The sequence below is a fragment of the Macaca nemestrina genome, chromosome 6 (assembly GCF_043159975.1).
Source record: "Macaca nemestrina isolate mMacNem1 chromosome 6, mMacNem.hap1, whole genome shotgun sequence".
Taxonomy (NCBI): domain Eukaryota; kingdom Metazoa; phylum Chordata; class Mammalia; order Primates; family Cercopithecidae; genus Macaca; species Macaca nemestrina.
The window spans coordinates 161076514-161100291 of record NC_092130.1 but is presented as its reverse complement, the minus strand read 5'-3'; the positions used below and the strand labels follow the sequence as shown (position 1 = coordinate 161100291).

At 35.9% G+C, this 23778-nt stretch overlaps 1 protein-coding gene across 11 annotated transcripts in view; it reads right to left on the bottom strand.

The window, feature by feature from the left end:
* Positions 1–23778, bottom strand: part of LOC105467940 (cadherin 18) — a 1130742-nt gene that overhangs the window by 334446 nt on the left and 772518 nt on the right. For all 11 annotated transcript variants that reach the window (XM_071099077.1, XM_071099078.1, XM_071099079.1 and 8 more), the window contains one exon: positions 14115–14598. In XM_071099077.1, the coding sequence (XP_070955178.1) occupies positions 14115–14342 (228 nt within the window). In that variant the 5' untranslated portion in view covers positions 14343–14598. The remainder of the gene's footprint in view (positions 1–14114; positions 14599–23778) is intronic.

Genomic DNA, 23778 nt, shown 5'->3' with positions numbered 1-23778 from the left:
GAAATAAGGTTCTTTTCAGACAAGCAAATGCTAAGAGAATTTCTTACCACCAGTTGCCTTACAGGAGGTCCTTATAGGAGTGCCATAGATGGAAAGGAAATACCATTACCAGCCAGAACAAAAACACACTAAGTGCATAGATCACTGACACTATAAAGCAACTACACAATCAAATCTGCATAATAACCAGCTAACATCAAAATGACAGGATGAAACCTGCACATGTCGATATTAACCTCAAACGTAAATGGGCTAAATGTGTCAGTTAAAAGGCACAGAGTGGTAAGTGGGATGGAGAAGTAAGACTCAACCCCAGTCAAGAAGAGACCCTTCTCACATGCAATGATATCCATAGGCTCAAAGTAAAGGGATGGAGAAAAATCTACCAAGAAAATGGCAAACAAAAAAAATGAGGGTTGTTATTCTAATTTCAGACAAAACAGACTTTAAACCAATGAACAAAAAAGGCAAAAAGAAAAAATGTTACATAATGGGAAAGGGTTCAGTTCAACAAGCAGACTTAACTATCTTAAATATAAATACACCAACACAGGAGGTCCCAAGTTCATAAAGCAAGTTCACAGAAACTTACAAAGAGAATTGGATAACACCACAGTAATAGTAAGAGACTTCAACACCACACTGACAGTATCAGACAAGTTATCAAGGAAAAAAAAAAAACAAAACTGTTAAAAAACTTGGGACCCAATTTTGACATTTGACCAACTGAGTTTAACAAGTATCTACAGAACTCTCCACCCCCCTGAAAAACAGATTGTAAATTCTTCTCATCTACAAATGACACAAACTGTAAAATCACACACACAATAAAAAATAAAACAACCCTCAGCAAATTCAAGAAAGCCGAAATCATACCAAACATACTCTTGGACCATTGTACAATAAAAATAGAAACCAATACTAAGAAAATTGCCCAAAATCATACAAAGATGTGGAAAGTAAACAGGCTGTTCCTGAACAACTTTTGAGTAAACAATGAAATTAAATCAGAATCAAGAAATTGTTTGATATTCATAAGAAAAAAGATATATCATACTAGAATATCTGAGACACATCTACAGCAGTATTAGGAGAGAAGTTTATAGTACTAAGTGCCCACTTCAAAATGTTAGAAAGATATCAAATTAAGAATCTGACACCGAAATAAGAGCAAACCAACCACAAAGCCTGCAGAAGATGAGAAATAACCAAAAACAGAGCTGAACTGAAGGAAACTGATACGTGACACCCCATGCAAAAGATCAGCATATCCAGAAGTTGGTTCATTGAAAGAATTAGATTGATAGAATTCTAGCTAGACTAATAAAGTAAAACAGAGAAAAGATCCATATAAACACAATTAGAAATTACAAAGGGTACATTCCCAATGACCCCACAGAAATTAAAAAAAAAAAAAAAAAAACCCTCAGAAACTACTATTAACACCCCTATGCACATAAGTTAGACAACCTGGAAATATACAACCTCCCAAATTTGAATGAGGAAGATATTGAATCCCTGAATACAATGATAACGCAATCTGAAATTGAATCAGTAATGAGTCCTACCAACCAGAAAAACTCCATGACCACACAGACTCACAGCTGAATTTCACACAGACTCACAACTGAAAAGATGTATAAGGAAGAGCTGGGACCATTCCTATAGAAACTATTTCAAAACAATTGAGGATGACGGACTTCTCCCTAACTCAGTCTATGAGGCCAGCATCATCCTGATACCAAAATCTGTCAGATACAAAACAACAACAACAACGACAAAACTGCAGGCCAATATTTTTGATAAATTTATATTCGGAAACTTTTTATATTCAAAAAATACTAGCAAACCAAATCCAGCAGCACATCAAAAAAGGTACTCCACCCATGATCAAGTAGGCTTTATCCCTGGGATGCAAAATTGGTTCAACACTGCAAATCAATAAGTGTGATTCATCACTAAAAAGAGAAGTAAATACAAAACCAAATGATCATCTCAATAGATACAGAAAAGTTTTCTGGTAAAATACAACATCCCTTCATGTTAAAGAAACCTCAACAAACTAGGCACTGAAGGAACTTACTTCAAAATAACCGGAGCCAGCTGGGTGCTGTGGCTCACGCCTGTAACCCCAGTACTTTGGGAGGCCAAGACGGGAGGATCACCTAAGGTCAGGAGTTCGAGACCACCCTGACCAATATGGTGAAACCCTGTCTCTAACAAAAATACAAAAATTAGCCGGGCGTGGTGGCACATGCCTGTAATCCCAGCTACTCAGCAGGCTGAGATAGGAGAATCGCTTGAACCCAGGAGACAGAATTTGCAGTGAGCCAAGATCACGTCACTGCACTCCAGCCTGGGTGACACAGTAAGAATCCCTCAAAAAAAAATAATTAATTACTAAGTAAATAATAGGAGCCATCTATGAAAACCCATAGTGATCAATATACTGAATGAGCAAAAGCTAGAAGTATTCCCCTTCAGAAATATACCAAAACAAAGATGACCACTCACACCACTGCTGTTCAATATAGCACTGCAAGTCCTAGCCAGAGCATTCAGGCAAGAGAAAGAAATAAAAACCACTCAAATAGAAAGAGAGGAAATCAAACTATTTCTGTTTGCAAATGATATAATCCTATACCTATAAAACCCCATAATCTCTGCCTAAACACTCCTAGGTCTGAAAAACAACTTAAGCAAAATCTCAGGATAAAAAATCGTTGTACATAAGTCAGTAGCACTTATATACAAGAACAACGTCCAAGCTAAGAGCCAAAACAATAATGCAATTTCATTCACAATAGTCACAAAAACATAAATTTTAAAGGAATATACCGAATCAGGGAGGTGAAAGGTATTGACAATGAGAATTTCAACACAATATTCAAATAAATCAGAGATGACATAAACAAATGGAAAAATATTCCATGTTCATGGATAGGAATACTCAATATTGTTAAAATGGCCATACTGCCCAAAGCAGTTTACAGATTCAATGCTATTGCTATCAAACTGTCAATGTCATTCTTCACAGAATTTGCAAAAACTATCTGAAAATTCATATGAAACCAAAAAGAGCTTAAATAGCTTGATGCAGGCATCATGTCACTCAACTTCAAACTATACTACAAGTCTATAGCAACCAAAACAACATAGTACAGGTACAAAAAATGGACAAAAAGATCAATGGAAAAGAATAGAGAGGTCATAAATAAAGCCACATACCTACCACCATCTGACCTTTGACAAAGTCGACAAAAAACAAGCAATGGGGAAAAGGCTCGCTATTCAATAAATAGTGCTAGGATAGCTGTATAGCCATATGAAGAAGGTTGAAGTTAGACCCCTTCCTTACATCCTTTACAACAATGAAATTAAAATCAATTAAGGATTTAAATATAAAATCTAAAACTATAAAAACCCTGGAAGGTGACCTAAGAAATATCATTCCGGACAAAGGTCTGTGCAAAGATTTTATGACAAAGCTGCCAAAAGCAATTGCAAATAAACAGAAAATGACAAATGGGACCTAGTTAAACTAAAGTGCTTCAGCACAGTAAAAGAAACTATGAACAGATTTAACAGACAACTTATGGAATGGGAGAAAATATTTCGAAACTATGCATCACACAAAAGTCTAATATCCAGAATCCATATGAAAATTAAACAAATTAGAAAGAAAAAACATCAAATAATTCCATTAAAAAGTGGAAAAAAGACATAGACATTTTTCAAAAGAAGACATACACCCAGCCAACAAGCATATGAAAAAACACACAACATCATTAATCATGAGATAAATGCAAATTAAAAACACAGTTTGATACCATCTTACTGCAGTCAGAATAGCTATTACTAAAGTCAAAAAATAGAAAAAAAATGATGACAAGGTCAAAAAGGAACGGGAGAACTTATACACTGCTGGTGGGAATGTAAATAAGTTTAGTCACTGTGGAAATCAGTGTGGCAATTTTTCTAAAACCCTAAAGCCATTTCACCCAGCCATTTCCTGTACCCAATCCAAGTATTCGGTAAATGCCCAAAGGAATATAAATCATCCTACCATAAAGACGCATATAAAGATATGTTTATCGCTGCACCATTAACAATAGCAAAGGTATTAAATCAATGTAAAAGCCCATTAACAGTAGCCTGGATAAAGACAATGTGGCACATATACACCATGGAATACTACATAGCCATGAAAATGTATGAGATCACGTTCTTTTCAGGAACATGGATAGAGGTGGAGGCCATAACCTGACACAAACAAATGCAGGAAGAGAAAACCAAATACTGCATGTTCTCATTTATAAGTGATAGCTGAACTTTGAATACATATAAACACAAAGAAAGAAACAATGGACACTGGAGTATTTTCAAGAGTGAAGGGTGAAAGGAGCATGAGGATAAGTACCTATCAGGTACTATGCTTATTACCTGGGTAACGAAATAATCTGTACACTAAACCCATGTGACACACAATTTACCTATATAACAAACCTAAAATAAAAATTACAAATAACAATAAAATAAAATCAGAGCAGGACTGAATGAAATTAAGAACCAAAATCTATAAAAAGAATCAATAAAACCAAATGTTACTCCTTTGAAAGGATAAACAAAACTGATAGATCTCTATCTAGATTAAGAAAGAAAAAAAGAGAGATGATCCGAAGAAGCACAAGCAGAGATGACAAAGGTGACATTACAACCAATCCCACAGAAATGCTAAAGAACCTCAGAGACTATTATGAACAGATTTATGTAAATAAAATAGAAAATCAATGGGAAATTGATAAATTCCTGGAAACACAACCTCCCGAGAAATTTTAACCCCAAACAGACCAATAATAAGTCCCAAAATTGAGTTAGTAATTAAAAACCAATCAACCAAAAAGAGATGGATTCACAGCCAAATTCTAGTAGATGTATAAAGAAGAGCTTTAAGCTACCAATTTTACAAAAATTATCCCAAAAGATCAAAGAGGAGATACTTCTTGCTAGCTCATTCTACTATGTCAGCATTATACAGATACGAACAGATGGCAAAGATACAATTAAAAAATAAAACTACAGGCCAAAGCCCTGATGAACCTACATGCAAAAATCTTTTACAAAATACTAGCAAACTTCATCCAGCCCCACATCAAAAAGTTAATTCACCACACTCAAGTAAGCTTTATTCCTAAGATGCAAGATTGGTTCAACATACACAAATCAATAAATGTGAGTCAGTACATTAACAGAATTCAAAGCAAAAGACGTGATTATTTCAATAGACACAAGACAAGCTTTTGATAAAATCCAACATCCTCTCATGATAAAAACCCTCATAAAACTATACCTTAAGGGAATATACCTCGAAATAATACAGAGTTGTCTATGACAAATCCATAGTCAACGTCTTACTGAATAGACAAAAGCTGGAAGCATTCCCCTTGAGACCTGGAACAAGACAGGGCTACCCACTTGCATCACTGTTATTCAACATAGTACTAGAAGTCCTAGCCAGAAAAATCAGGCAAGAGAAAGAAATAAAAGGTATCCAAATAGGAAAAGAAGTCAAATCATCTCTCTTCAATAATCATATGACTGTATACCTAGAAAATCTAAATATTCTACCAAAAGGTGCCTACCACTGATGAATGGCTTCAATTAAGTTTTGAGATATAAGTACAAAAAGCAGTAGTATTTCTAAACACCAATAATGTTCAAGCTGAAAATCAAAATAATTTAAAAATCCCATTTGCAATGGCTGCAACAAAAATAATGAAAAACATAGAGAAATATCTGTTCAATGAGGTGAATGACCTCTACAAGGATAACTACAAACCACTGCTGAAAGAAATAAGAGATGACACATAATAAATGGAAAAACATTCCACATTCAGGGATTTAAAGGATCATTATCATTAAAGTGGCCATACTGCTCCCGAGCAATCTACAGATTTAACATAAATTATTTCAAGCCACCAATGTTATTTTTCACAGAACTAGGAAAGAACTACTAGACAATGTATATGGAAAAACAACAACAAACAAAAGCCCAAATAGCCAAAGCAATCCTTACCAAAAAGAGCAAAGCCCAAGGCATCACATTATTCTACTTCAATCTATGCTATACTACAAAGCTACAGTAACTGAAACAGCATGGTAATGGTACAACAACAGACACAGAAGCTAATGGAACAGAATACAAAACACAAAAATAGAGCCATACACTCACAACCATCTGATCTTTGACAAAGTCAACAAAAACAATCAATGGGGAAAGGATTTCCTATTTAACAAATGGTGCTGGGATAATTTGCAATCTATACACACAAGAAGGAAACTGGATCCCTATCTCTTCTCATCTACAAAAATTACCTTAAGATAAAGTAAATAATTAAATGCAGACCTCAAATTATACAAATCCTAGAAGAAAATCACAGACATTTATTTTTCGACATAAGTCTTGGCAAATAATTTATGGCTAAGTCCTGAAAAGCAATCGCAAAAAAAAAAAAAAAAAAAAAAAAAAAAATTGACAAGTAAAATCTAATTATACTAAAGAGCTTCTGCACAACCAAAGAAACTATCAACAAAGTAAAAAGACAAACTACAGAACAGGAGAAAAATTTTGCAAACTGTGCATCTCACAAAGGTATAATATCTAGAATCTGTAAGGAACACAAAAAATGAAAAAGAAAAAAAAAACATTAAAATTGGCATAAACAGACATTTTTCAAAGGAAGACACAGAAATAGCCAACAAGCATGTGAAAAATATTCCTCATCACTAATTAACAAAGAAATGCAAATCAAAACCACAATAAGATACCATCTCACACTAGTCAGAATAGCTACCATTAAAAAGTTAACAAATAATAGATGCTATCAGGACTGTGGAGAAAAGGGAACACACACACTCTTGGTGGGAATGTAAATTAGTACATCCAATATGGAAAGCAGGTTAGAGATTTCTTGAAGAACAAGAAATAGAACTGCTGTTCAAACCATCCAACCCACTACTGGATATGCACCCCCCTTTCCCCAAAAAAGTTGTTCTAACAAAAAGACAAATGCACCCATATGTTCATTGCAGCACTATTCACAAGAGCAAAGATACGGATTCAATAACCTAGGTGTCCCTCAATGGTGGATTAAATAAAGAAAATGTGATACGTATGCATCATGAAGTACTACACAGCCACAAAAAAGAACAAAATCATGTCCTTTGCAGCAATGTGGAATACAACTGGATGCCATTATCCCAAGTAAGCTAACACAGAAACAGAAATTCAAATATGTATTTTCACTTATAAGGGGAAGCTGAACACAGGTACACATGGACATAAAGATAGGAACATTAGACAGGGGACTACAAGTGGGGGTGAAGTAGAAAGAGGAGGAAGGGTTGAAAAACTACCTACTGATTACTGTGCTTACTACCTGGGTAATGGGTTTGATCACACTCCAAACCTCAGCATCACACAATATACACATGAAACAAACATGCACATGTGCCCTTTGAATCTAAAATAAAAGTAAAAATTGTTTCAAGTCTACTTAATTGTTTCAAGTCTACTTAATGTAAAATATAACTATAGATGCAAAAATTTCAATCAAGTTCAAAGATAATTTGGAACAATCTTACCTAATTCATCTGTTAAAAAACATTCTTTTAATACCAGAACTGCATTTTATGAGTATTATTTTATGTCTGTTGACAAAACATTTGCTGGCATTTCTGTGACGGAGGAAGAGAAAAGATACTTTTCAGCTTTTTGGAGTTATCCCTTCTCATGTTCACAGTAATCACAATAATTCTATATTTTATACAAGAGTGCTACGAAATTTCTTTTGGTGGTTTTGTCATGAAGTTTTAGCACATGCCTATGTCCTGAATGGTATTGCTTAGGTTTTCTTCTAGGGTTTTTATGGTTTAGGGTTTTATATTTAAGGCTTTAGTCTATCTTGTGTTAATGTTTGTATAAGGTGTAAAAAAGGGGTCCAGTTTCAGTTCCCTGCATATGGCTGGCCAGTTTTCCCAGCATCATTTACTGAATAGGAGATCTTGTCCCTATTGCTTGTTTTTGTCAGGTTTGTCCAAGATCAGACAGCTGCAGATGTGTGGTGGTATTTCTGAGGTCTCTGTTCTGCTCCATTACTCTATATGTCATTTGGGTACCAGTACCCTGCTGTTTTGGTTACTGTCGGTTTATAGTATACTTTGAAGTTAGGTAATGTGAGGCCTCTAGCTTTGCTTTTTTGCTTAGGATTCTCTTGGCTATACGGGGTCTTCTTTGATTCCATATGAAATTTAGAATCTTTTTTTTTTTTTTCTAATTTTGTGAAGAATGTCAATGTAGTTTGATGGGAAGAGCATTGAATCTATAAATTACTTTGGGCAATATGGCAATTTTCACAATATTGATTCTTCCTATCCATGACGATGGAATGCTTTTTCATTTGTTTGTATCCTCTCTCATTTCCTTGAGCAGTGGTTTGTAGTTCTTGAATAGGTCCTTCACAACCCTTGTTGTGAAGTATTCCTAGGTTAGCCGTATTCCTAGGTATTTCATTCCCTTTGTAGCAATCATGAATGGGAGTTCATTCATGATTTGGCTCTCTTTTTGCCTGCTGTTCGTGTAAAGGAATGCTTGTGATTTTTGCACACTGGTTTTTGTATCCTGAGACTTTGCTTACCAGCTTAATGAAATTTTGGGCTGAGATGATGGGGTTTTCTAAATATAAAATCATGTTGTCTGCAAACAGAGACAACTTCACTTCCACTCTTCCTATCTGAATACCCTTTATGTCTTTGTCTTGCCTGATTGCCCTGGCCAGAACTTCCAATACTATTTTGAATAGGAGTGGCGAGAGAGGGCATCCTTGTATTAGTTTTCAAAGGAAATGCTTCCAGCTTTTGCTCATTCAATATGATATTGGTTGTGGGTTTGTCATGAATAGCTCTTATTATTTTGACATATGTTCCATCAATACCTAGTTTTTTGAGAGTTTTTAACATGAACGAATGTTAAATTTTATCAAAAGCCTTTTCTCTATCTATTGAGATAATCTTGTGGTGTTTGTCTTTGGTTCTGTTTATGTGATGGATTATATTTATTGATTTGCATATGTTGACCCAGTCTTGCATCCCAGGGATGAAGCTAACTTGATCTGGGTGGATAAGTTTTTTGACGTGCTGCTGGTTCGGTTTGTCAGGATTTTACTGAGGATTTTTGCATTGATGTTCATCAGGGATATTGGCCTGAAGATTTTTTTTGGTTGTGTCTCTTTCTGGTTTTGGTATCAGGATGATGCTGGCTTCATAAAATGAGCTAGGGAGGAGTCCCTCCTTTTCAATTGTTTGGAATAGTTTCAGAAGGAATGGTACCAGTTCCTTTTTATATTTCTGGTAGAATTCAGCTGTGAATCCATCCACTCCTGGGATATTTTCTTTTTTTTTTTTTTAATTGGTAGGCTATTAATTACTGACTCAATTTCACAGCTTGTTATCGGTCTATTCAGGGACTTGACTTATTCCTGGTTTAGTCTTGGTAGGGTGTATATAACCAGGAATTTATCCATTTCTTTTAGATTTTCTAGTTTATTTGCGTAGAGGTGTTTATAGTATTCTTTGACGGTAGTTTGTATTTCTGTGGGGTCAGTGGTGATATTCCTTTTATCATTTTTTATTATATCCATTTGATTCTTCTCTCTCTTCTTCTTTATTAGTCTAGCTAAGAGTCTATCTATTTTGCTAATTTAAAAAAAAAAAAAAAAAAAAAACAGCTCCTGGATTCATTGATTTTTTGGAGGGTTTTCGTGTCCCTATCTCCTTCAATTCTTCTCTGATCTTAGTTATTTCTTGTCTTCTGCTAGCTTTTGGATTAGTTTGTTCTTGCCACTTTAATTCTTTAAATTGTGATGTTAGGGTGTCAATTTGAAATCTTTCTAGCTTTCCGATGTGTGCAGTTAGTGCTATACATTTCCCTCTTAACACTGCTTTAGCTGTGTCCCAGAGATTCTGGTGTGTTGTCTCACGGTTCTCATTGGTTTCAAATACCTTCTTGATTTCTCCCTTAATTTCATTATTTACTCAGGAGTCATTCAGGGGCAGATTGCATGAAATTGAAATTCCATGATTTTGTGTGTTTCTGAATTATGAGTTCCAATCTGATTGTAATAGATGCTGGCAAGGCCCTAGAGAAATAGGAACAGGTTTACACTGATGATGGGAATGTAAATTGGTTCAACCATTGTGGAAAACAGTGTGGGAATTCCTCAAGGATCTAGAATCAGAAATATCATTTGACCCAGCAATCCCATTATTGGCTATATACCCAAAGGACTATAAATCATTCTACTATAAAGACATGTGCACATGTATGTTAATTGCAGCACTATTTACAATAGCAAAGACATGGAACCAACCCAAATGTCTATCAATAATAGACTAAATTAAGAAAATGTGGTACATATACACCATGGAATAATATGCAGCCATAAAAAGGAATGAGATCATGTCCTTTGCAGGGACATGGATGAAGCTGAAAGTCATCATCCTCAGCAAACCGACACAGGAACAGAAAACCGAACACCGCATGTTCTTACTCATAAGTGGGTGTTGAACATTGAGAACACATGGACACAGAGAGGGAAGAAACACACACCAGGGCCTGTTGGGGGGTGGGAGTGAGGGGAAGGAACATAGAAGACAGGTCAATAGATGCAGCAAACTGCCATGACACACATATACCTATGTAACAACCCTGAACGTTTTGCACATGTATCCCTTTTTTGTTGTTGTTGTTGTTTGCTTGTTTTTGTTTTTTAGAGGAAATGAAGAAAAAAAGAGTACTTTGAAAATAAAGAATTGGTTCACTATGAATGTATTTATAAAGGTGAGGTTAAATTAATTTTCTAAGCAAGTTAAAATAATGGCACATAAGATAATTATTTTAAGCACATAGTAATTGCTAAGCTTTGCAGTTTTTATTTTTTTATTTTTAGTTATGCATTTATGTTACAGGGGGTGTGTGGGAGTGAGAAAAAAATCTGTACAATTAAGTTAGAATTGCCCATAAAGGCAAATTAGAAAAAAGTAGAAAGACTAAGAGTGAGGTGTCCCTGGGTCAGATGAGGAATAAGAGGACTCACTTTCAGGTTTGACCTTTTATACCTGTGCGTTTGTCCATCCATACTACAGACAACAGAATGGAAAATAGTTTTACAGAACTTCTACAAACCTGAACAGCATCACAAACCTCCATCGCCTCCTGATATGTGAGGAGCTCTCAACCATATGTTCATTGGCACCATATGTTCATTCGATTCCAGAAAGATTGTTTAGAACTGATCTTCCTATTGAGGCTTCATCTTTTACTAAAACTAGGCGAGCCCAAAAAACAAGTTGCCTGAATTTCCCTCCCTTTCCCAAAAAGTTTTGTTTCTGTTTCTTAGTTAGATTAAAATTTTAAGAAATATGCATCATAAAATATTTTTAATAATAAAATAGTTTTCCTCTTGGTTTATTCCAAAATGAGCAATTTTAATGATACTTTTCTTGTGCTACTTTCAAGGATGGAAAGCATACAGAAAAAGGATATGACTGAACTAATTTACACTCCCATCTACCATGGAAAAGTGTTCCTATTTCTCTGCATCCTCTTCTGCATCTGTTGTTTCCTGACTTTTTAATGACTGCCATTCTACCTGGCGTCAGATGGTATTTCACTGTGGTTTTGATTTGCATTTCTCCAATGACCAGTGATGATGTGCTTTTCTTCGTATGTTTGTTGCCTGCATAAATTTCTTCCTTTGAGAAATGTGTTCATATCCTTTGCCCACTTTTTGATGGGGTTGTTTTTTTCTGGCAAATTTGTTAAAGTTCTTTGTACATTCTGCATACTAACCCTTTGTCAGATGGATAGATAGCAAACATTTTCTCCCATTCTGTAGGTGGACTGTTCACTCTGATGATAGTTTCTTTTGCTGTGCAGAAGCCCTTTAGTTTAATTAGATCACATTTGTCAATTTTGGCTTTTATTGTCATTGCTTTTGGTGTTTTAGTCATGAAGTCTTTGCCCATGCCTATGTTCTGAATGGTATTGCACAAGTTTTCTTCTAGGGTTTTTATGGTTATAGGTCTTACATTTAAGTCTTTAATCCATCTTGAGTTAATATTGTATAAGGTGTAAGGTGATTCCTCAAGGATCTAGAACCAGAAATACCATTTGACCCAGCAATCCCATTATTGGGTATATACCCAAAGGATTATAAATCATTCTACTATAAAGACACTTGCACACGCATGCTTACTGCAGCACTGTTCACAATAGCAAAGACTTGGAGCCATTCCAAATGCCCATCAATGATAAATTGGATAAAGAAAATGTGGCACATTTATACCAGGGAATGCTATGCAGCCATAAAAGAAGGATGAGTTCATGCCCTTTGCAAGGACATGGATGAAGCTGGAAACCATCATTCTCAGCAAACTAACACAGGAACAGAAAACCAAACACCACATGTTCTCACTCGTAAGTAGGGGTTGAATAAAGAGAACACATGGACACAGGGAGGGGAATATCACACACTGGGGCCTGTCTGGGGGTCATGGGGTAGGGGAGGAATAGCATTAGGAGAAATATACCTAATGTAGATGATGGGTTGATGGGTGCAGCAAACCACCATGGCACGTGTATACCTATGTAACAAACCCGCATGTTCTGCACATGTATCCCAAAACTTAAAGGTACAATTTTTTTAATAAAAAGGATTTTGAAGTTCATAACCCAAATAAATTTCTACTAATCTATTATGTTTTGATGTTATTACATTTTTAAAAATGTATTTTATGAAATACTTGGTAGGAAAAAAAGCATACAATGAAGACAGAGCTTTTGTCTCATTTTAATATGCATATGAGAATATGATACAATTGTTTTAGATCTTTTTTTTATGTTCTATATTCTAACTCCACAGCTCCTGCCTTGTATAGAAAATGCAGCTGTAACCCAGTCCCTGTTGGACAAGGGGTGGAACAGATGGCTTGTGATCCTGTACTGCCTACACATTAGGGAAGCACCAAGGCTTAGATGGAATACTATTTTTTTTAGTACTAACAGTGCTAAAGTGAGAATAAATCATCAATCAGGGGGATGGAAGCCACTGAGCCTACAGTCACAGAGATTCTACTGCTGTGCTTGCTGTTTCTCCCACAGGTCCTGAATAAACTGAAGTGCGGCCGCTTCCAAAGACCAGTAATTAATCAGAAGGTCTCTCCAATTTCCAGTTTGTTCTCAACCCTAGAGCCTAGATGACACACGTTTAAACTCTTCCATGCTACTGACCACATAATTTCCTGAACAGTATGATCAGCCATTAAATTTTCTTGTCTGCATTTTTGAGAGAAAGGGAATTTGACCTGAAATTACTGATCATTTTGTCAACTTCATTCCATTGTGATTTTTTTTTCAAAGCCTATATATCCAGTGCATACTTAATCTATATTTAAAAGATATCAATATTTTTATGAAATTTAACATTGGGGGTTGGAAAAATATTCATATGCTATTAAAGATTAACTTAAATAAGAGTACATCTCTAAAAATTAATAGAAAATATTAGATATTTTCTACTATTTAATTATGATATTAGAAAATGTGTGTGATATTTTCTTGATAGAGCATCTTCTTTTTAGCCACATGTGCAGGAGCAATATATGAAAATAGCAGTAAATATCAGTGTACCAATAAGTGACATGCGAATTCCAATATACCTTCAAGGTAATAAAGGAAAAATTACTACTTAATTGTGTGTTCCATTAAGTCTTTCCAATTTACAAGAGAGAAAAGAAAAAGTAATATACTTGTTATGAATATTCAGTCTTGTATGTATGGGCCAATGTTTAGAGAGGTATAATATGATGAATAATGTTTCCTTTTTACAATTATTATTTTGAGCTCTCTAGTATAAGTCGTAGTTTCTATAGCATAATTTGCTCTACAACATCATTTGCTTCATATGTCTATCTCTTCAAATATTTCTCCAACATCAGCTCATCTTACCCCACAATTTCTCAGGATAGGAAAAACAGCAAAACAAACAAAAACTTACCTTTCCAACATACTGAGGATCTGGTCCCATATGTTCTTCTAAAACAAAGAACTGATTCCATACCCATCCCCTTTTGGGACGATGGTGGACTTCGGTCTCACCTTCAATGTGTTTGGTTTGGTTTCTCGTCACCTTGATGGAGCTGTGGTGAGCGGTTCCATGACACCTCTGCACAAAACAGAGACACACTAGGACTGGACAGATGCAAGATGTGCTCGTAATTTTCATTGTAAGATAACTTTCCAGTTCACCGTTTTCCTTCTTTTCCTTGTCAGCCACCAATGCTTAGTGGGCATTCAAGAAAGAAGCCAGAGCATCTTTAGGAAGGGCAGTCCAAAGTAAATTGTTTAGCGTGTCCATGATTTAACTGTCCATCAGGGAAAGGTCAGATCACATTTACATTCTGAACCCCTTGGAAAATCAAAGCTGTAGTTGTCTGATTCCAACTCTTCACAGTAGTTGAACACAAGCAACCATTTTCAACCTAATGGAAAGAGAAAATTATCTGTGTTACAAAACATGTTTTTTTTTAACTATTTGCTCTGAATACAAATGATACTATTTTGCAATGTGATACTGATAGGCAAAGAACATACACCAATTCTTTAGGACACATCCAGAAACCTATACACCTATATGTCTACATGCATTTTTACATGAACCTTCCTATTTGTTCCATTAATTCTCAATTATAAATGTATGTATAATTCTTGTTTTTGTTAGACATAATACAATGTGTTATATATAATACACATTAATTACCTACTGTATGAGACTCATCAAACTTTGACAAAATATCCCAAGGCCTGAAAAATTGTCACAGACCATAACAGCAATCAAATACGTACTGAAAGTGCTCAGTAAGTAAAATGGAAGAAAATAAAAGAACAATGAAAAAGGTGGCTGAAAAAAAAAATGAATGCAAGTGAAAATTACTCCAGGCTTGGGGAACAGATTGGACGAGTTGAGTGTGAGTAAGAATGCCAATTTGGCTGAATTATAAATTGTGTAAATTTTGATAGGTCCTGCATATCTACCCAGGGTATGGACTTCACACATTGACAAGGCAGATTTTCAAGCTAGGAAATTACATTACTAGGCTTGATTTCTAGTACACATGATTCTAGCAATTATCTAAAGACAGGATTTAAAAAAGGAAAAAAATAGTGGCAAATAAACAGAGGAAAAATGTTTTGATTTTTAAAATAAAAATAAATAAATAAACGTTGAAGACATGAGTGTAGGTTATACTATGATTGGGAAACAAAGTAAAACATGAAAAATATTTCTGCAAAACTAATGACAGGATTTGGGAGAGACATGAATGACTGAAATTTGGGCCAGGCACGGTAGCTCACAACTGTAATCCAAGCATTTTGGAAGGTTGAGCCAGGCAGATTACTTGAGGTCAGGAGTTTGAGGCCAGACTGGCCAACCTGGTGAAACCTCGTCGCTACTAAAAATACAAAACTAGGTGGGCGTGGTGGTGCATGCCTGTAATCCCAGCTACTCGAGAGGCTGAGGCAGGAGAATCACTTGAACCCAGGAGATGGGTGTTGCAGTGAGCGGAGATTGTACCATTGTACTCCTGCCTGGGTAACAAGAATGAAACTCTGTCTCAAAAAAACTACAATAAAATAAAAAGAATGAAATTATAAGCTTATTTAAAGCATATAAATTTTGCATCAAGTTTTGCTATACTGTTATATATGTGTGTTTGAATATGTGTTTAGGAAGGTTACATTGTTTCAAGAATATGGCTATTTCATTTAGTAAAAAATATTAAATAAATCACTTTCTCATTGCATGCAATTCATCCCTGTACATCAGCACAAACTGAAATGTAGATCTGAATAAATAACAAATTGACATGACAGTATAATTAATTTATAATACTGAAAACAAATAATCAGTTACAGCATGATTCTCTTACACAGTCGAGGACAGATTTGGTCACGAAGGAAAAACGTCGCATGAGACTCAAGAGCAGGGCATTTTTCTCTGAGTATTTCTTTCCATAAATGAGGGTTAATAATAGCACTTACTTCACCTTTGTGCTAGAATGTATAGGATTAGAAGAATTGGAATTTCATTTTTATCATTTGACAAATATAAAATTTACCTTTTAAAATATTTTCTGAAAGCAAAGGTATTCTTCCCTCTAGCTTAAATCAAAACAACTTCAAAACTCTCCTAAAATATAAGAGAGAGCAATACTATTCTAGCTCCAACATGGCAAGAGCACTGGAAAGAGAGTCAGAAATCACAGGTTTTATTTTCTGACAGTTTACTTACTATATGAATTTATATGAACCATCTCATTTTTTTCAGTCTCACTGTCCTCATTTATTAAAATTTGTGGCTGGAATAACTGTATTTAATATTCTTTCCAGCATTTGTAATAAATTATTTGAATAAGTTTATATTAAACTTTTTATTTCCCAAGAGATTCTTAATTTTCAAATCATGACTTTCCCAAAAAAAAAAAAAAAAAAGAAACTTTATCTAGTTTTTCTTCTTAGAAGCCAAGTTGTTGAAGATATAGAAGGTGTTGTATTTTAATACTTTCACACCATTTGGTGTGATTTTCAAATAAAATTAACATCTTTGCCCTTCATGCAAAGTTGTTTAACAAAGCATAATTTATGAGTACAAGGTGAAGAAAGTGGCTTTTGTAATGAATTACAGATATGTAAAATGAGTGTTTTCTTTACAATACTGATTGTGAGTCATTCCGAAAATACATAAATGCATTTTGATCTACATATGCTTTATATGTTTATGAATATCTATTATGACAATTATGAAAAGAGATAGATATATACTGTGCTATGGAATAAAAGAACAAATGTAAACATCTCTACAGTGCTTATGGAGATAATTTTATTTACTATATAATAAGAGGACAAAACTTCAAATATAAATTTTTTTTGCATTACTGCAAGAAATCCACCTCTGCATAGGTTAGAAAAAATTGAAATGCAAATAGTAAGAAAATAAACCACTGATTGAGACCAATACAATAGAAATATGTGGTAGACATTTTCCATTTTATGACTGAGCAGTGTTCAAAGACCCTTCTGTTTTCATGGAAGATTCCAATATGTGAATTCTGATAAACCGAGCCCTAACTTTCACCACTAATCACTTAGGCACAGATATGGTCTGGCTCTGTGTCCCCACCTAACTCTCCTCTTGAATCGTAATCTGAATTGTAATCTGAATTGTAATTCCCATTTTGGCAAAGGGATCTCATGGGAGGTGATTGTATCATGGGGGCTGTTCCCTCATGCTGTTCTCTTGATAGTGAGTGAGTTATCACAAGATCTAATGGTTGTATAAGGGGATCTTCCCCCTTCACTCTGCACTTCTCTCTCCTGTTGCCTTGTGGAGAAGAACATGTTTGCTTCCCCTTTTGCCATGACTGTAAGTTTCCTGAGGCCTCCCCAGCCATGTGGAACTGTGAGTCAATTAAACCTCCTCGCTTTATAAATTACCCAGTCTTGGGTATTTCTTTACAGCAGCATGAAAATGAACTAATACCTTTTTACCAGTAGAGTGGGGTTCTGCTATAAAGATACCCAAAAATGTGGAAGTGACTTTGGAACTGGATAACAGGAAGAAGTGGGAACAGTTTGGAGGGCTCAGAAGAAACTAGGAAGATGTGGGAAAGTTTGGAACTTCCTAGACACTTGTTGAATGGTTTTGACCCACATACTGATAATGGATAATGATGTGGATAACAAAGTCCAGATTGAGGTGGTCTCAGATAGACATCAGGAATTTTTTGGGAACTGGAGAAAAGATCACTCTTGCTATGTTTTAACAAAGAGACTGGTACCATTTTGTCTGTGTACTAGAGATCTGTGGAACTCTGAACTTGAGAGAGATGGTCTGACATTGGAACTTATGTTTAAAAGGGAAGCAGAGCATAAAACTTTGGAAAATTTGCAGCCTGATAATGTGATAGAAAAGAAAAACTCATTTTATGGAGAGAAATTCAAGCCAGCTGCAGAAATTTGCATAAGTAACAAGGAGCCAAATGTAATTCACCAAGACAATGGGGAAAATGTCTCCAGGGCATGTCGGAGACCTTCATGGCAGCCCCTCTGATCAGAGGCCCAGAGTCCTAGAAGGGAAAAAACGGTTTCCTGGGGCAGGCCCAGCGCCTTGCTGTTATGTGCAGTCTTGAGACTTGGTGCCCTGCGTCCCAGCCATGGGTAAAAGAGACCACGGTACAGCTCAGCTTGTTGCTTCAGAGGGTGCAGGCACCAAGCCTTCCACCAAGTGCTTGGAAGCACCAAGTGGCTTCTACATGGTGTTGGGCTTGCGGATACACAGAAATGAAGAACTGAGGTTTGGGAATCTCCACCTAGATTTCAGAGGATGTATAGAAACACCTGGACGGCTAGCAGAAGTTTATTGCAGGGGTGGAGCCCTCATGGAGAAACTCCGTTAGAGCAGTGCAGAAGGGAAATGTGGGGTCGGACTCCCACATAGAGTCCCCACTGGGGCATTGCCTAGTGGAGCTGTGAGATGAGAGCCACCGTCTTCCAGAACCCAGAATTGTAGATACACTAACAGCTTGCACTGTGCATCTGAAAAAGCTGAAGACTTTCAATGTCAGCTGTGAAAGCAGCCAGAGCAGGGACTTGCATCCTAAAAAGCCACAGGTGTGGACTGCCCTAGGCCATGGGAGCCCACCCTTTGCATCAGTCTGCCCTGCATGTGAGAAATGGAGTCAAAGGAGATTATTTTGGAGCTTTAAGATTTAATGACTATCCGCCGGGCGCGGTGGCTCAAGCCTGTAATCCCAGCACTTTGGGAGGCCAAGACGGGCGGATCACGAGGTCAGGAGATCGAGACCATCCTGGCTAACACAATGAAACCCCGTCTCCACTAAAAATACAAAAAAATTAGCCGGGCGTGGTGGCGGCGCCTGTAGTCCCAGCTACTCGGGAGGCTGAGGCAGGAGAATGGCGGGAACCCGGGAGGCGGAGCTTGCAGTGAGCCGAGATCGCGCCACTGCACTCCAGCCTGGGCGACAGAGCGAGACTCCGCCTCAAAAAAAAAAAAAAAAAAAAAAAAAAGATTTAATGACTATCACACTTGAGTTTGGACTTGCATGGGGCCTGTAGCTCCTTTGTTTTGGCCAGTTTCTCTCATTGGAGAAGAATTCTAAGGTTAATTCTTATTCAAAAATGTTCCCATTTCAGGGAGCATTTATCCAATGCCTGAATCCCCATTGTATCTATGATGTAACTAACTTGCTTTTGATTTTTATAGGCTCCTAGGTGGAAGTGACTTGCCTTGTCTCAGATGAGACTTTGGACCTGGAGTTTTGAGTTAATTCTGGGAAGAATTAAGAATTTTGAGGGACTGTAGGGAAGGCACATTTGTGCTTTGAAATGCGAGAAAGACAAGATTTGTGAGGAGTCAAGAGTGGAATAATATGGTCTGGCTCTGTGTTCTCACCCAAATCTCATCTTGAATTCTAATCTGAATTGTAATCCCCATTTTGGGGGAGGGACCCCATGGGAGGTGATTGGATCCTGGGGGCTAGTACCCCAAGCTCTTCTCACGACAAGAGTTGTCATGAGATCTGATGATTTTATAAGGGGCTCTTTCCCCTTTGTTCTGCAATTCTCTCTCCTGTAGCCTTGTGAAAAGGGGCATGTTTGTTTCCCCTTCCACCATGATTGTAAGTTTCCTGAGGCCTCCTTAGCTTTGTGGAACAGTGAGTCAAATAAAGCTCTCTCTTTTATAAAATACCCAGTCTTGAGTATTGTGTGAAAATGGACTAATACAGGCACCAAATACTCTTTCTACATCCTTTCATTAGAAATTTCATCAATGACATATGCACATAAATGATATGCTCAAATGATGGAAAGATGTAGGAACAGTTGAGAAATTTTCCACAGCAGTGGCAATTATTTCAAGACCCAAGTATAGCGGTGGTGAGTTCTGCAGAAATGACAGACAGAATACAGTGGCATAAATTAAAAGAGTCCTAGCTACATTGTTCTCGTGCCAAGTACTTGACATTCTGTCTAAATTCCATTGTTTCCTACTTCTCCCTAAACCTGATTCGTAAATACCCTCAACAATTCAATTGCTATCCAATACAATTCAAACAAATTTATTTGCTGTTTTTTATGTCCACAGTTGACTTCTGGTGTTTGAAGAAAAGAACCTTCTCTAATAAAAAGCATTACTATTGTAATAATCCAAAAAATAAGTTGTTTCCAAATAATGCATTATGTGAAATAATTTATAATATAGACCTCTGCTTTCTGCTAAGTACTGAATGTAAGTGATTCAACACTGCTTTCTGAGACTCATCGCTTTCCTATGTAACTATTCTCTTTCATTAGTAAAGTTAATAAAACTGTACTGCAAAATAAAGAGATGTGACCTCAACTGTTCGTTTATTGGAACACTGTCACACTTGTATTGGCACTTTATTTTCTAAGTTTCACATTTCTCATTTATAAATCAAGGGCTTTCAGTTGGGTGCAGTGGCTCATGCCTGTAATCCCAGCACTTTGGGAAGGTGAGCCAGACATATCAGTTGAAGTCAGGAGTTCAAGATGAGCCTGGCCAACATGGCAAAATCCCGTCTCTACTAAAATTACAAAACTTAGCTGGGCATGTTGATGCATGCCTGTAATCCCAGCTATTTGGGAGGCTGAGGCAGGAGAAACCCTTGAACCCGGGAGGAAGAGGTTGCAGTGAGCCGAAATTGCTTCCCTGCTCTCCAGCCTGGGGGGCAGAGCAAGACTCTGTCTCTAAATAAATAAATGATAGCTAGCTAGATGATAGATAGATAGAGTAAATCAAGGGTTTTTGTTGAATTATGTTTAAGCCTGTTCACTTTCCTAAATCTTTGTATTTATTATTTAATAACTGTATCACTTTCAAATGACTTTCTTTAGTTTGCTGAATTACTCAAATCACTGAAGATTACATCATCAGCTATACATAGCTCTTCAGTACAGTCATTCCTTCAGAGAGTTCTGAGGAAATACCATTCTCAACAATAAAAATAATTCTCATATGTACCCCAAATGTTATTGCTTGTCCCTAGGGTCTTTGACTGAATTTTGTTACCTAGTTGGTTCTTAATTCATAAACCCTACACTCCAAGGAGGTCTAAAGAATATTTTCTACTAGCTTTGAAAAACAGTTTTCTTTTGTTCTTTTCGTTGATTTAAAAATTGTCAGTGTAAAACATATTCTGGCTACATTACTTCATGAATGGATCATTTCATTCTCCATATGGGTGGGATGACATAAAATATCATTTCTCATGTTCAACATAGAATTATAACTGCCATTAAAAATCTAAAATGTAGTATTATGTGTTGTTGGTAGGGATATTACCTGGTTTTGTGTAGAGCAAGCCTAGCTTAAATAGAAAATGTCAAAGAATATACACTTTGATAGAAAGATCTTATTTTTTGAAATGACTTTCATTATGGGATATATAAGGACCTCTTACGTGGAGAAGAACATGCCAAAGAGATCACGAGGCTCATACACAGAAACTAACTTGCCAACTGTCAAAATGTAGATCTATCAGATGATAAGGCTGTTTTTCTGGAGAAGATGACTAACTTTGAAAATAATAGAACTTACTTTCTCCAGGATGAATTATTTAAAGTCATCACACTGTCAGACAGATTTAGATATATAAAATTTTCATTATTATTGATTGCTGGGGTACTTACATAAGGTGAAAGTTACAGGTATTGAATAAAAGCTCAGGGTTTTTTTTTTCCAGGTTTAACAAATAATTAACTATTTGCTACCTAACTATATATATTTTTCATCCTTAGAATGTTAACCTATATACCTGTCCTCTAAATGCTTAAAATTATCTTTGAATTGGTGGTTACAGGCATAACTGCCATTGATGGCAAGACACATCCTCAGGTATAGGTCTGACCTTGAGGCTATGGTTTCCATTATTTTGGTATCTAATGATTAGCAGTGATAGCATCATTCTATCATTCTAAGATTAATTCTTATTGAATTTCCAATGGCATTGGCTTCTGAATTTTTGTTTTGCCTTATTGTCTTTTACTCTCAAATTTTACAATTTTTCTCTATAGCTTTGTTTAATCTCAATCAACAATTTATCAGTTTAATAATTAATTTTATTCTTCTCCATCTGTGTCCCTTGGCTTAAGTATCTCTGGCTTACTGTTAAAATGCAGATATCCATAAACCACAGGGAATTGTAGAGAGTCTCATCTAAATTAGTTGCAAGCATTATTTCCAGACTGATTTCCAAATCTGTTTGTTCAATTTCATTTTGACCATTTCAAGATACTCTTATCACCTTAGGGTTTTGATTAATTTGGGTAAAACAAATTACATTTGCTGAAAGCAGATATATATATACACACACATATGCACGCATACATATATATAAAACAGCTAAATATATTTAAAATTATATCAAGATATAGTTTATCTGAAAGATAATAAAATGTTAAAACAATAAATAAATCACAAAGCATGAACTTTTGCATATTGTGTTTTCCTGTTGGAAATATTCATTTAAGTTTTATGGAGACAGCAATGAAAAGAATGCATGTGTATGTGCAGGCATTACTTTCTGGCATGGTTAATTCAACTATGTTTTCCTTGAAAACTGTAGTCTCCAAACTCCATTTAATTTAATATATCCTCCAAGGTCTACAAAGGATTCTCAGTTTGGGGAGATAATTCTCTTTGGGTCTTTTGCATTTCTGCACATCTTCTGGACAAGAGGTATTGACAGTTTTATTGCATAATTTTTTTTGTACAACAAACAGCCTTGGAAGACAAAGATAGGACATTTTTTGGGGACAGAGGGCAGATTTGTTTTCTGGCTAGATTATAAAGATAACGTCTTCCTCCAAGACAAAGCTGGGGAAAGTTTGCTAGCAGATCCTGTAAATACTTAGGATTCTAAAGCTCAGAGTTCCTCAGATGTCACCTACGTAGACTGTGTGTGTGACATATATCTGGGCTGCTTTATGCTACTTCATAGGATGTGAGAAGAAAGGAGAATTTATGCTGTCTGTTGTGCTATGGGGAATAAAATCTTCTGTCTGTGACCCAGGAGTCTCGTATTTTTTGCCAGCATCTATAAAACTATGGCAGCCTAACTTGTTAGCTTGCAGCTAGGGTAAAATCTCAAATTCTGCACTTGAAAGTTCAGGTAACACAATTCAGTGTAACTGGTTTTTTCCTCTAAATTACATTAGCATGTATCTAATCCTTTCTCACTATTGCAGATCACCATTCTGATTATTTCTATAGGTAATATTTTATTTTTCTTTTGTATCAGAATTTTTTTTCAGTTCTCACACCATGTCTGGTGTATTTTCCATCTCATGCATTGGCCATTAAAGTGTCTTTTTATATTGTAGCCAATAAGTAAACACTTGTTGAATGAAAGAGTAAGTAAATGGGAAACAGACAAATCAATTTAAGATTTGTGTAGCTAGAGTGGTGTTAGGATACAAAATTTTAACTCTCCCTTTTAAATCTATTCTTGAGCTACATATAATATTACCACCTCCCTGCTTGAAGTTTCCCAATTTTTTAAATAATTTCCAAGATAGAACTCTAAATCTTTTATATGAAATTCACAGCCTTTCAATATTTG